The following is a 15184-nucleotide window of genomic DNA, read 5'->3' on the forward strand; positions in this document are numbered from 1 at the left end:
GCCCAGTTAGCTTGTTCTATATGTTCTTAAACATACTTCACATTGATCTGGATTGGGACTTCTACCCAACATATTCCTAAGTAAAGAGTAAGGCCCAACAGTACCCAGCAAAGAGTATGAGAAAAATACTGGCTGAAACGGTTGGTGAAAATAAACAGCACTGTTTGAGTGATCTCTGTACCTGCTATATGACCTTGGTAAAATTTTTAATACCTCTAAGCCTATTTCCTCATCAGTTAAATAAGGATAAACATCATCTGTACTTTTTCAGGGTTTTGTATTTTAAAAGTTGCAAGATATTTTTAGCACAATGCCTAGCACATCAGAGGTACTTCATAATAATTCATTACATTTCATTCCATCCACAACCATTGTTGATGAACTGCTGAATCTGAAATGGATTAGTATCCATACTGTGCCACCCAAAGTGCTTCTGTCAAGATCACCAATGATGCATTTTTGGTTCTTGATTTACCCGATTGCTCCCTCTTTGAAACAGTATCTTCACTTGGCCTCACATTCCCACTCTTCTCATCTCTGTCCTCTTAACTTCCTGGCTGTTCTTTTCCAGTCTCTTGCTGGATCCTTCCCGTCTTTCCATCCTCGAAATATTGGCATGCCCAGGGCTCAGTCTTCAGCCATTTTCTCTTCTCCATCTACACCTACTCCCTGGAGGAGTTCATTTAGTTCCACGGCTTCAAATCTCACCTCTATACTGGCCACTCCCAACTCCTACTCAATAAACTCTAGTTTCAGTCTTCTACCCAAACTGCCGAATCATATATCCATTTGTGTACCTGACACTGAGACTTGGTTGTCTTAATACTGTGCTCCTCAGGGCAGTAGGTCCATGAACTATTTGTTGCCTGTTCACAAGGAGACAAGAGCTTGAGCTGGAATGGAAATTAATGCTCTGCTTCCTTCATTGACAAAGTCTTCAGGAAAATGTAAGCTGAACTAAACAATATGCTAAGTTGACATAGATGATTTTTTTTTTTGGCCATGCCAAGCTGCTTGCAGGATCTCAGTTCCCTGACTAGGGATTGAACCCGGGCCACAGCAGTGAAAGCCCAGAATCCTAACCACTAGGCAACCAGGGAACTCCCAACATAGAGGATTTATGTTTGGTGTAGGCTCCTTATCGAATTGGTCACAGACCAAAGCCAGGCTAGGTAAGCATCACTTGCCTACCAGACATTTGAAACTCAACATGTCCAAAAGCACACACTTGATTTCCTCCACAAAATCTGCTACTCCCAAAGCCACACTGGCTCTCCTCCTTTTCCTCAAATATTCCAGGCATGCTCCTCCTCAGGGCCTTTGCACTGGCTATTCCTCTCTGCCTGCGATGCTCTTCCGCAAGATATTTGCACGGCCAACTCTCACTTCCTTCAGGTTTTTGCTCAACTGTTACCTTCTCCATGAGGCCTAATCACGTTACTTAAAATACAAACCCTATGCCCCTTACCCTGATTTACATTTTTCCCTGAGGTAACTTAATTACTTCTAAATTAACTTCTAAATGCCAAATCCAAAAGATACACTTTAGTCTAAATGAGGACCATCCAAGAGACCTTCCTGCAACTGTGCCGTCCAATTTTTCTTTCAGCATCGGACAGTCTGAAGGGACAACAGAATCACACCTCCCATTTCTTGGTGTAAAAGTAGAACAGTCTGAGCACCATATTCTTTCATTTACTCTCGACTCAAAATTTTCCTGAAACAGAAACCACAGACCCCAGTTCGTAATAAAGGATTTTAAAAGAATGAGAGACTATATATACAAGTGTTTTTAGAATATGAGCCCTGAGATAGCCATCACATTACAATAAAATTTTGGTTCAGCCTTCACTTATTCTATCCCTTGTCCTAACAGAGCTTCCATCTAAGTCAGTTTGCTAAAGAAGGGCATAGAAAGGTATTGTAATATCAAAAAACTTTGTTTGCAATGATTCTAAGGAGTATTGACATGTAACTTCTAGAAGAGAAGTTTGGGAAAATGTAATTTTTAAAAATGACTGGTTATAGAAAACTGCTTAATTAAAACTACAGCCTATATTTGTCATGGGAGGTTGATCTGACCCACCAACTTTGGTAATAAATTAACTCACTATGACATCACCGTAGCAGTGCTTCCCTTCTTATAAAAGGATCAAGCAGATCTTATAGTTAGGAACATAACTACAGGCGCATGACTCCTTTTACTATGCACTTACAAAGACAGGAAAGTTAATGTAAGAGTAACTGAAAAACAGTGCCAAGTCACGCGCGATTTACAAAACAGGCTGTGCTTTTTAAATTGCTTCCCTTTTTCTTTTGCAAGCCACGTCCTATAGGTAAAATTTGGGTAAGTTCCTTGCATGGGTATGACATAACTCAACTATGTATCTTTGTCCCCACCACCAAACCTATGCTTCCTCCTCTATTTACTGTTTTCATAAATAGCATTCCCACTTAACCAGACAAAGCAGACGCTGGAGAATGCCAAGGCCCCTGATTCACAGAAACCTCCGCTGAAATACTGACTCTGCCACTTATTAGCTGACTGGTTTTGCACAAAGTATTTCAGCTCGAACCTCAGCTTAGTTTCTTAGGAGCCACACACTCCTCATGATTATTTGGGAAGTGTTTCAAGAAGTAGAGAGTGGTTGCAGTATCAAATGCTACAGACTTGGGAGACAGATATGGTTCAGACCTCAGCACTGCCACTTACTCAACCCATGGGAGCCTCTGTTTCCTCCTCACTGCCATGAGGGGAAAGGTCTCTAAGTCACAGGTTAGACGAGGAAACATTCATTTCCGCAAGTAAAGTTATTCTAATTCTTTCAAAAGAGTCAGATAGAGACAAAAAGTGACCATGATTAGAGAAAAAGGGTAAAGAGAAAGAGAAAGAAAACAGGACTTCCCTGGTGGCACAATTGTTAGGAATCTGCCTGCCACTGCAGGGGACACAGGTTCCAGCCCTTGTCTGGGAAGATCCCACATGCCGTGGAGCAACTAAGCCTGTGCACCACAACTACTGAGCCTGTGCTCTAGAGCCCATGAGCCACAACTACTGAGCCCACGAGCCTCAACTACTGAAGCCCGTGCACCTAGAAGTCTGTGCTCCGCAACGAGAGAAGCCACCGCAATGAGAAGCCCGCACACCGCAACAAAGAGCAGCCCCCACTCGCCGCAACTAGAGAAAGCCTGTGCGCAGCAAGGAAGACCCAATGCAGGCAAAAAAAAAAAAACAAAACAAAACAAAAAAAGAAAGAGAGAAAAAACAATTTTGTTACATTATACTGATTAGAGGGCTGAGGAGGTAGGTTGACAGCCCCAAGAGCTAGGATGATATATGTGTCAAACAGAGATTGTAAACATCAGTTCTATAAATTTCACCCATCACACCTTTGATTCTTCCAAATGGTAGTGTACTAGACAGTGATAGTCACAATCGGCAATTTTCAGTTATAGTTTATTTATTATTATTATCATTATTTTCGATACCAGCCAATTGTCAGGGTTTAGTCTTGATTTCCTGAATACTGTCAAAATGGAGTGCCAAAATTTTATCTCTATCAAAAACAATCAGTATGACATAAATCAGTACTTTTAAAACAGCAAAATAAAAATAAGGACATTTGCTTAAGGATACTTAAATTTTGATTTAAAATAACCATAGCCCATGTAATGGAGAAGGAAAAATGATATTCATTTCTAAGAACAAAAAACATTGCAATCCCATAATACTTACCGACATGTGAAGGCCAAACAGTTATATGGGGATGGGAATGATACCAGCCCACAACTCTCATGGGGCGACCAGTTAGTTCAGCCAACCTGTGTGTCTGTCAAGGTATTTTCAACTTGTGGGAACACAATTTGTGATGCTAATAAAGGCTCAGAAAGCAACCTGAAGTTTAAAATAAACCTATCACAATTTAATGTCAACAAAAGAATGAAAAAAGGTCAATGCCCAGAATTTCCCAGACTTCCCTTCTAAAGCCAAAGGTATTTCTTTTTTTTAAATAGAATCCATTTGGTTTCCATTATTGTATATAGTTATATGCTCTTAATCCAATTTAGCTAATATTTGATCACTCAAATACTTATCACTGTGCTATCTGAAAAGAAGCTTCTAAATCTTTGGATGTCACATTATTAACTTGAGTAATCTTCTGTCCTCTCTCTAGCCCAGCCTACCCTCATTCCTGAAAAAGTACAAAATTTTAAAAATTCATTTCATTTCTCTCTGGCAGGCTGCCAGTGTCAACAATAGCAAGTAGGGTGGTTTCAGAGACCAAATGAACAAAGACCCCCAGTTTAGTCTCCCCATTTGTCTAGAAATATCCCCCAAAAGAACATTTTCTCCTTTGTTCTGGAAATAAAAATTTACCATAACTGTCTGAGGCTCTGACTTGAGATAAGAACTCGGTTGGAGATAAGAAGCTGTCCCCTTCTGTTGCTACTCACTGTAAAGTGCTGGTTTATTTTCCCGTGAATTACTTACATTGAAACCCAATAGTCCTTTCTGTACAGCTAAGTGTAAGAATACTTTTCAGGGACTTCCCTAGCGGTTCAGTGGTTAGGACTCCATGCTTCCACGGCAGGAGGCACAGGTTCCATCCCTGGTTGGGGAAATAAGACCCTATATGCTGCGTGGCATGGCCAACAACAACAACAAAAACTTTTTAAATTTTTTTTAAATTTCAAATGCCAAGAGAAGTTACTTAACTTCCCCAAGCCCATTTCTTCAGCTAAGGCGAGGGAAAGGACCACCCGAAAGGATGGAAGGTAACTCTGCCCAGCGCTCAAGCAGGACAGGGACTGGGGGCTGTCCCCACTGGCCAGAATGCAAATCTAATAATTTCAGGCAGCCTTGGGCAGGGGGCTCAGAAGGCTCTCGCCTCAGTAGTGCGGGGAAAAAATGACTCCTACACTGAAAGCTCCTCTGGTCCCACGCAGCAGATCTTCAAACAAGTATCAATAGGATCTAACTGTCCCCGGTAATCTAACAGCATCCCAGAACAAAGCTCAAAAAAAATTATGTCTAGGAATACAAAGATATCCAGCCCCCAGGGGAAAATCATAATGTTGGCATCCAATCTAAAATTACCAGGTGTGCAGAGAATTGGGAAAATCCAACCTATAGTGAGGAGACAGAGAACAGATTCATGGCTCCCATGGTTTGAGGTGCGCAGGGTGAGGGTGACTATCCAGGGGAAGCTTGAGGCAGATCTTTATGGTAATGCAACAGTTCTGCACCTTGACTGCTGTGGTGGTTTTTTATATATGTATCTCTACACATATGACAAAATGACATAGAACTACACACATTAATGTCAATTTCCTGGTTTCCATATTGAACTGTAAGTTATGTAACATGTAACCTTTGGGGGAAACTATGTAAAGGTACAGGGACCTTCCCATACTATTTTTGCAACTTTCCATGAATCTATAATTATTTCAAACTAAAGAGTTTTAAAAAAGATGCAAAAGGTACACATCATAAGAGGAGATTGATATATCTGATTATATAAAAGTGCAACAAGAACAATTTCATCGGGAAAAAACACACACATACCGTGAAAAAGCTGACAAAAATCACTATCCTTATCACAAAAGGCTAACTTTCTTAACGTAAACTATAAATTATTAAGAAAAATATTTCCAAATCAATAGAAAAACGGGCAAAGGAAATAACCATATAATTCAGAGAAAATACAAATGACTCCTAAAAATTAAAAGCTGATCAAATTTACTCACAAGAAAAATGCTAATTAAAATTGCAAGAAAGAGAATACAATTTTTTGCCAATCAGGTTGGCAACAACCAAAAACTTTGATTTACCAGGGCCTCGCAGCACAAAAACAAAACTTTGATAACACACAATGTTTGGAAGGGTGTGGGGAAACAGATGCTCTTGCACATGGCTAGAGGGTAAACTGGTCAAACTGCTACAGGTGCAAGTCCATATAACCTTTGCCCCAGCAATTTCACATCTAGGAATTGATTCTACAGATACACGCACACATTTGTGAAATGCAATGTCCAAGGTTATTTGCTGCAGCACTGTCAGTAAAAGACTGCAAATAACCTAAACATCTGCATGAGGACAGCACAGCCATCCAGGGCTGTATTATGTAGTCATAAGAATGAGACACCTCTATATAGTAATGTGGACAAATCTCTAGATACACTGTTAGGTAATATCATAGCTACCATATGTATTAAATACTTTTTTAAAAAGAAAATATTCTTATATGTTTCTGTATGCACAGAATTCATCCGTAAGGACACATGAAAACCTGATACCCTTGGTTACGTCCAGGGAGGGATGGTGGGGGAATTGGGGCACAGAGGCTGGAGAGAAATACTTACTTTGTATACTTTTTTTGTACCTTTTAAAGTTTGTACCATGCATGTTTTCTACTTTTAAAAGTTACTTTTTAATTGACTACAAGATTAACTTAATCTGAAAGAATGATAAATTACTAAAACCACTGATGAAAATTTAATTTGTTACAGTTGAGGTATGGAGTCCAGATCATAGGAAGCAAATGTCCCAACTGATCGCTCTTTGGTTATATTTAACATGGAATACTGCATTCAGTTCTCAGCACTGCATTTTTTTGAGAGGCAGCCTCAAAAGAGAATCTCCAAAGGAGAGAGACCAAGATAGTGAAAGGCCTAGAAGCTAAATGATATTACAAAAACTGTGGGGGCGGGGGGATGGGGTAGACGGGGCAGAGGGGTGGAGAGGAGGGAGACAGGGACTCCCCAGAGTGTTCACTGTCATAGTATTGGACCCTGGGATCTTTTGGCATTTAAGAGCAGAAATGTTAGAAATGTCCAGTTCTTCCAATAAAAGCCACTCAAAAAGTGAACTGGAGAGAAATGCTGATTAACCAAGCAACTGGATCTAAGGGGTAAATACGAAAACTGGGAAAGAGTCACTAGGAAGAAAAGCTGTGAAATCTGCTTAAGCAGCAAACAGAGGAACCTGGAAGCCTCAAAGCACATAAAAGCTTCTTATCGACCAGTAAGGATATCTCTGCCTCTGTCGAGGCTGCAGACAGCTGCTCTGGAGAAATTTCCACTCGATCCTTCCTCTTATCAGAACGTCGCAAGATGATGACAGAATGAATGTGAACAATTCTGACGGTGTCAACCTAAAGGAAAATCCACAGAAACGTTTACTTCTGTCTCTCTTGAATAACATCTCTCCATGCAATTACGGGACTGCATCGTATTACATTATCAGGTTAAAGTTTCCATCTTAGAAAACAGGCATTTTTTCTCATGAATAACAGAATGTTTCAAATAAAAGACATCCGACCTCAGTATATACATTCCAAACAAAAATATAAAGGCTAATGTTTAGATCAAGGGAGGACTTTTGCAATGATCAACTAACAATCATTTGATTTCCAACCATGTGCAGGAATACAAGTCAGAGTGCTGACAATCCAAGTGTTCAAAATGCTAACATGTGGTTGCACAGAAAGAATCATACATGAAACTACACTAAAATAATGCAGTAAATAAATGCTGCAGGAGCCCAGAGGAAAGGAGTCTCTTAGATTGGAAAAAAATCTTTACAGAAAAGGCAGACGAGTGTTTTCTATTTCCTGATTGTCGTGTGTGTGTGTGTGTGTGTGTGTGTGTGTGCACATGCCCACATAGAATTTCTGTAGATGCCAAATAGATGTGAATGACATGTTTGGGAGACAAATTGGCCAACTCATTTAGGTAGTACAGAACTTGAGGTGGAATGGCAGACAGTAAGGCTAAGAAAGAAGGTTAGAGTGAAACTATGCAAGGTCTCAAATGCCAAGCCACAATCTGCAGGATGACCTAGAAGGAAGGACATTATTTCAGAGAGCTTGACCATGAAGCACTGGACTAAGTGTATGTCAGAGATGGAAGAAACAGACTTGAGATTCATTAAGAAGCAAGGATCCACAAGATTTGGTAGCTTATGGACCATGGGTGATACAGGACAGGAAACTGTCAAGGATGACTCTGAAGCTTCAGGGTTGAAACTAGGTAGAACAGAGGAGGCAGATCTAAGTTTAGAAAGGATCAAGAAGGAAAGAAGATGAGTGTGTTTTCAGATGAGCTGAACTGAGATGAGAGGATGTAAATAAAGGCAAGGAATAGTGTGGGGAGGGGGAGCAGAGGTCCAGGGTGAATCCAGGGGGACACCCATGGTATAGGATGGGGCACAATAAGAGGAGCCAGGAAGGAAGACAGCAGTCAGAACCAGAACAATGAAATCGTTCAAGAGTTTCAGGAGAAAAGGTGGGTATGGCATTGCCAGACATTGCCCGGACAAGGGTGAAATCTGAGACAAGATTTTGAAGTAACGTATAGACCTACACTGTGCAACACAGCAGCCATGAGACACATGTGGCTACTGAGCTTCAAATGTGGTTCCCTTTCATGCCTTTTTTCACCTAATGAACTCTTTCATAGACTTTAAATTCCTTGCTCATTCTATAAAGAATGAATCATTCTACCCTCACATACAACTTTTCTTATAATACACACACGTGTCTGGCAGGCACAGAGCATACAATAAGGAAAATCAAAAGCAGACAGAAAGACACTTGACCTTCCAAGGAGCAACAAGACAAAGAGCTGACTTTTGAACAGAAACAATCAAAACATAAAGAGAATGGGTGACCTGTCAGAGTGCAAAAAGAAAAGATCTGCCAACCAAGAACTCTATGAAGAGTTCTTTGAATAAGAACACATCCCTCAAAAATGAAAGCAAAATAAAGACATTTTCACATGCAAAAAATTGAGAGATCATTATCAGCACAGAAGATACTAAAAAGAGAAAGGAAAATCCCAGATATGGAAGAAGGAATGAAGAACACTGTATAGGGTAAAATACGTGAGTAAATACAAATGAATGCTAACTGTACAAAACAGTAATAACAGTGTCATGTGGGGGGACTTCCCTGGTGGTCCAGTGGTTAAGAATCTGCCTTCCAGTGCAGGGGAGGCAGGTTCGATCCCTGGTTGGGAAACTAAGATCCCACATGCCGCAGGGCAACTAAGCCCGCGCACCACAACTACTGACCCCGCCACAACTAGACAGCCAGTATGCCGAAATGAAGAACTCACGTGCCGCAACTAAGGCCCGATACAGCCAAAAATAAATAAATAAAAAGTCACTCTGCCCTTTAAAAAAGAAAACAAAAACAAAAAAAACCCAAAAAGCAGTGTCACCTGGGGCTTAAAATATCCAAATAATTAAAATGCATGAAAACAATAATCCAAAAGGTGGGAGGATACAAATGAAATTTAAATGTTCTAAAGTTCTAGTACTATCAGTGAAATGGTAAAAATAGCAATTTGTATTAGACTAACAAATCAAGAATGCATATTGTAATATGTAGGATAACGACTAAAAGGAGAGTAAAAAATGTTATAACTGATTAATGGAGGATCAAAGGAGAATAATAAATATACTGATGAGTCCAAAAGAAGTCAAGAAAGGAGAAAAAACAAAACAGAGAAGTGGGTCAAATAGAAAGCAAAAATATGACAGCTATAACATATATATGTGTATGTGTGGGGGGGATATACATATATAATTACATTAAATGTAATTGGACTAAATAGTCCAATTAAAAAGATTATCAGATTGGATTTTTTTAAACTATATGCTGCTCATAAGAGACACACTTGAAAATATTAGTACACAGAAAGGCTAAAAATAAAAGGATGGAAAAAGATATGGCATGCCAACATTAACTAGAAGATAAGGTTGCTGATCTCATGAAGTTTAATATCTAACTTGCATGGTACAAATTGACATAGAATTCAAGATGAGGACATGGACTCTTGAAAAATAAAATTACATCATTAAGACTGGGAATGTACTTTAGTAGGAGTTGATGCCCAGCATGAATTTTCTCTTTCTCAGAGAAAGTTTCAGTGCCTAAGAGGAATGCGTAAAAGAAGTTCAGGATAGGGTGGTGAGACCAGCCCAGGAACAGATCATAAACAAAATGAAACAAGCATAAATAAAAGTCACAAAGGACTGATGGATGTCCCTGAAAGTTACAGGTAGCTGAAGGGTTTGAAGAACAGACTGGTATGGTCATAGTCACACAAGAAATAAGATATTCCAGCTGGGCTAGATTGGTCGCTATGCTTTTCCAGTCTTGGAATTAAGGTACTAAAGCCCAGTTCCTTTTGCTCTTCTGCCTTGGTACAGATCAAAGATCAGCAAACTATGGCCTGCTTGGCCTCCCTCAGGTCAAATCTGGCCACGTTCACTCATTTATGTTCCAGTAGCTGCTGTTGCACTACACTGGCAGAGCTGAGGAACTGCAGTAGAAACTGTATGGCCCGCGAAGCTAAACATTTACCATCTTGCCCTTTACAGAAAGTCTGTGCCCCCTGGCATGGCTCTCCATGGATCACAGGCAGGTAACACTAATCTCCTCCTGTAGGGGATGTATGTTAATTCATACAACATGTATTTATCAAGTATGTACTATATGTGAGGCGCTACATGAGGGCCTGAGTATACAAAGGTAAACAGGATACAGTAGTCACATCCAGGAAGACAGACAGGTAAACAACTCTAAGACAACATATATGCACTGCAATAGATATTGCTCAAGGAGCTAGCCTACAGATCAGGACAGGTTCCTTCAAGGAGGCAGGTGGCACCTGGGCTGAACTGCAAGGAATAAGGAGTTAGCCAAGCAGGCTTATGTTCTCAAAAGATCACATCCTAAGTAGTCAAAAGAAAAGACTAGAGGTGAGACAGACTCACGGCAACGAGACCAGTGGAGAGGCTGATGCGGTATTCCATAAAGGAAGTGATAAGGACCTCAACTAAGGTAGCAGTTGTTGGGATGGTGCACTGGAAACAAACGGGAAAGCAATCTACATTAATGGTTCTGAATGGCAGGCAGTGGTTCCCAAACTTGGCTGCACATTAGAATCACCTGGGGAGCTTTTTAAACTCCTGCCACACAGGTCTCACCAAAGACCAACTGAGTCAGTATCAGGACTTTGTAAAGATTACTGGGTGATTCCAAGGTGCAGCCAGGTATGGGAACTACTACGGCAGGAGGAATGCTGGAGGAGAGGGTTTGAGGAAGAGGAAAGGTTCCGTTTTGAACACGTTAGTTTAAGATGCCTGTGTCTGGATAAACGTGGATGTCCAGAAGGCAGTGGAGTGTGAAGTTCTGGAGCTTTTGGGATAATTCATACTAACCATCACCTACTGGCCATTAACAACAACGAGTCAGAATGGCCAATGTCATGCGTCAGGCACTTGGAAAGTGCTTTTCGTGTATTAATTTAATTAACTCTCCCCATGACCCAGTGACGTTGGTACTATTGTTATGCCCATTCTACAGATGAGTGTTTTACACACATTACCCAGATCCAACTCTCCCAACAATTCTATGAAATTGGTGGCTGTCATTATCCCTGTTTTGCAGATAAAGAAAGCAAAGCTCACAGATGTTAAGTAACATGCCCTAAGTCACACAAGTATCAGAGAAAGTATTTGAAGACAGATCTGTTTAACCTCAATGTCTGCTGAAGGTAAAGCCATAGGGGAGGTAAGGCTGGCCAGGAAGACATTCTGGGAAGAGGAGGAGGCGAAGGCAGAAACTTGGAGAATACCAATATTTGATGCATAGGCAGAGGAGGAAGATTCCATAAAGGATGAGAGAGAGAGGGGAGGAATGGTAGACACAGCAAAAACAAAACAAATAAAAAACCCCATGAGAGTTCAGAGTTCTGAGGACAAAGATTAAGTAAGATAAGCACCAAGGAATAATCCACTGATGTAGCAATGAGGAGGTGGCTGGAGAGGTAGAACTGCAAACTAGAGGGTGGTTGCTTTCACTGAAGAAGGTAAATAAGGAATGACTGCAGCCTATTCTTTTAAGAGGTGTGACTGTTAAATGAAGTATACAAGAGCAGTTAACTACAGGAAGATACAGGATTGAGAACTTATTTTTCTTTCCTTTCTGAAAATGAGAGTAATTTAAGCACAGTTGTATCCTAAGGGAAAAAAGCCAGACAGGAATAGGTTGAAGACTCAGCAGAGAGACAAGATATTTGATAAGCAAGGTCTTTGAAGAAGCTGCAGCTCTGGATAGGAAGTGGGCTTCTTTCCTTGATTTGGGAAGACTGTACATGGGGATAATAATGAGATGGAGTTGTTGCCTGATAGCTTTTATCACCTCCATTGTCTGCTTGGTGGGAGAAGAGGACACAGTTTATTTTTATTGTATTTTACAAAAACATTGGTCTGCAACAGGTTGGGAAAAAATTAACTGGTCCTACACCACAATTAGGTTGAGAAGCATTATACTCGACCATAAAAGCTCAAGCATGCCAGAAAAGGCAGGGCAGGGGGACTTCCCTGGTGGTCCAGTGGTTAAGACTCTGCACTCCCAATGCAGGGGGCCCGGGTTCAATCCCTGGTCAGGGAACTAGGTCCCACATGCCACAACTAAAGATCCCACACGCAGCAACGAAGATCATGCGTGCCACAACTAAGACCCGTGCAGCCAAATAAATAAATAAATATTAAAGAAATAAAAAGGAAAGAAAAGGCAGGGTGGGAGTGCAGACAGGTTGCCTGTAGGCAGAGAGAGGTTGCCTGAGTAGATACTGGGACTTGGGATAAAAAGATAACAAGGATGTGAACCAGATCTCAAGGATGTGAACCAGCAAAGGTCTCAAGGAAGATGGGAGAAGGGCCAGAAACCCAGCAGAGGACAGCAAGGAGGAGAGCTGACAGTGGTTACTCATCTTGATCAAGTAGTAATAATTTGCTAGAAAGAATAGAAAATTAGGTCCCATTCCTACTGAGTAGATTCTTCATCTGATTTTCCTAGAGAGAACACCCCACCCAGCCAAATGAGGGTCTGCATGAACTGGGTTAACCCCTGGCTGAGATCATCAAACAGAATACAGAAATCCCTCCCCAAGCGCAAGTTTTCATCATGCAAAATTATAGCACACGTACCTTTTCAGCAACTGTGCGCATATCAGTTCCAGTATATGTAAATTTGGGGTCACTCCTTTTGGGGATAAATTAGAAAAAAAGGGAACTGAGGTTTGGAATATAAAAAGGTATTAAAGCAAAGTAACAGGAATAGCAGTTTTTGCAATGAAACAGCAGAGACAAAGGAAGAGGAGGGAAAGTAAACTGAGGCTAGAGCTGTGCTCATATGTCTGTGAGAAGGACTCTGAGACATATGCTTAAGTGGCGAGTGCATAGTTTTCATGGGCAAAGCTAAAGTCCTATAATCCTGGGTATTAATGAGGTGAGCTTGACAAGGAGAAACTGCTGTGCTCTGATGTTTAAATAAAGGTAGACCAAAGCTTTCACCACCTCAAGCATTCAAGCCGCTGTGGATCTCTGAGATCACTGTAGGGTCCACCAGGGGGAGGCAGAAAGCCATTGACAATTTAGATAGAGAAATGGATTAATAGGGGGAAATGTCTCCTCATATGCACATCATCTGCCACAGAGAGCTTTCACAGGTTCACTTATGATCTTGGTTCCCCCAACTGTATTTTTCACATAGGATCATACATATCTCAACTGAAAATCCTCCTACTAGAAAGTAAGGTGGAAAGCAACTTTCAGGGTTGGGGTGGAATTGAAACTGTGTTCTTGAGGGAGTTCCACAGTCATAATGGTAACTTAAAATACAACCTGTACAAAACATTGCGAAAGTTGTGATAATTCTGAGTTAACAATGACAAAGAGATCAAAAGATAGGAGTAAACAAATATAGTCTTACCTTGGGTCATCATTCAACTAGAGTGGGAAAGAGCAGAAAACATTATTGATCACATTAAGTGTATTAGATGTACATGGATGCAGATAATATGAAAATTAGGTTATGTGTTCCTGTACACCGGCATGAAAGACTGGAGAATTCTTACTTCGGATTGCCAACAAGTAAGCTCTATTTCCTCATCCTCTTTCACCCCTCTGCAATATTTAACGCAGTGGAAACTTGGGATTCTTGGAAACCCTCACCTGTCTTGGGTTATCTGGAACCGAACCCTCAAAATGATTCCTAGAGGGAAGAGTGGAGGCGAAGCTAGGGGCCCTAATCGTGGTCAGCTGCTTCCTGATACACTCATGTCCTCATTATAAAAGATCGTCTTTCTGATCTGACTTGCAGTTTTGGTCAATGGGGTGATAACTCCAGATCTAAAGAAAAGCCACAGACTACAAGAAAAAGCGAGCCTTCCATCCCTCCCCCCCACTCCCTGAGGCTTAGAGGAGGATCGCTGGTGGCTTGCGGAAGGGTAAAGAAGCCTTAAGCGACGCGAGGAAACGGGGCCCAGGCGACAGGACCATCCAAAGGATACGTCCAAGGATCTGAGTCAGGAGTGCCTGTGGCCTCCGCAGCCCTGGGCGCTGGCAACACCCAACCAGGGGACACGGTGGGACTGCTCAGCAGGGTTCCGGCCGGGCTTACTGGCTGACTTACCTCCCCTATGCACAGCCCCATCACCTCCTCCTTCTCTGTGCTCAGAGCGTGGTTGAGACAAACTAGGAAAGCATCCGACTCCAGATGAACCGCCTGCACCGCCTGCACCACCTGCACCGCCATCTTGATCTGGCCCAGCTCACGTCCGCCTGGGGCCCACTCGGGCCTGGCCAACCGGCTGCTCCGGCGCTTGGGTTCCGTGGGGGCGGGGCCTGGGGCGCGGGGCGGGGCGGGCGGGCGCGCGGGGGTGGAGCTTGGGACGCGGGGGCGGGGCCGGCCCGGCGGCACCTGGGAAACGCCCGCGCCGGTTGGGGCAGGCGTGGCCGTCGGGGCAGAGGGCGGTGGCCGGCCGCGGTCTGGACGTCGGGCCGGGCGCGGGGGGCGGCAGGGAGGCGGCGCTCTCGGGCCGCGGGCGGACGTGGTCTGTGAGGAGCGCCCGGACGGCCGGGCCGGCGCCTCCTGAGCGCCGGCGCCCATTTTGCCCGCCCGCCGAGAAGAGCCGTGCGCGGCCTACACGCTCCGGGGACCTCCCTCAGGCGGCATCGCCGCGCGCGCCGGCCTCTCGAGCCCAAGGGACGCTCTTTTGAAATTCGGTCCTGAGTTAAGGTTTTCTTTTATTTTGTTTTGTTTCCAAGTTAGGGGCCCTGAATTTGGGACCACTCTCTTTCCCTGGACCACTTCCGGTGGCCGGCCCG

At 42.6% G+C, this 15184-nt stretch overlaps 1 protein-coding gene and 1 non-coding gene across 2 annotated transcripts in view; one reads left to right on the forward strand and one right to left on the reverse strand.

Moving 5' to 3' along the window:
- The window catches only part of BRCC3 (BRCA1/BRCA2-containing complex subunit 3), an 81276-nt gene extending 66598 nt beyond the window's left edge, over window positions 1–14678 (reverse strand). Inside the window, exons 1-5 of the mRNA XM_060087117.1 lie at window positions 14490–14678; window positions 13788–13804; window positions 13004–13058; window positions 7035–7154; window positions 3737–3824 (exon numbers count right to left, since the gene is read on the reverse strand). Of these exons, the coding sequence (XP_059943100.1) occupies window positions 3737–3824; window positions 7035–7154; window positions 13004–13058; window positions 13788–13804; window positions 14490–14612 (403 nt within the window). The 5' untranslated portion in view covers window positions 14613–14678. The remainder of the gene's footprint in view (window positions 1–3736; window positions 3825–7034; window positions 7155–13003; window positions 13059–13787; window positions 13805–14489) is intronic.
- TRNAG-CCC (transfer RNA glycine (anticodon CCC)) lies at window positions 12392–12464 on the forward strand. The gene has a single exon. It is a non-coding gene; the product is annotated as a tRNA-Gly (tRNA).
- Window positions 14679–15184: the final 506 nt, after the last annotated feature.

Source organism: Mesoplodon densirostris, chromosome X (assembly GCF_025265405.1).
Source record: "Mesoplodon densirostris isolate mMesDen1 chromosome X, mMesDen1 primary haplotype, whole genome shotgun sequence".
Classification (NCBI taxonomy): Eukaryota; Metazoa; Chordata; class Mammalia; order Artiodactyla; family Ziphiidae; genus Mesoplodon; species Mesoplodon densirostris.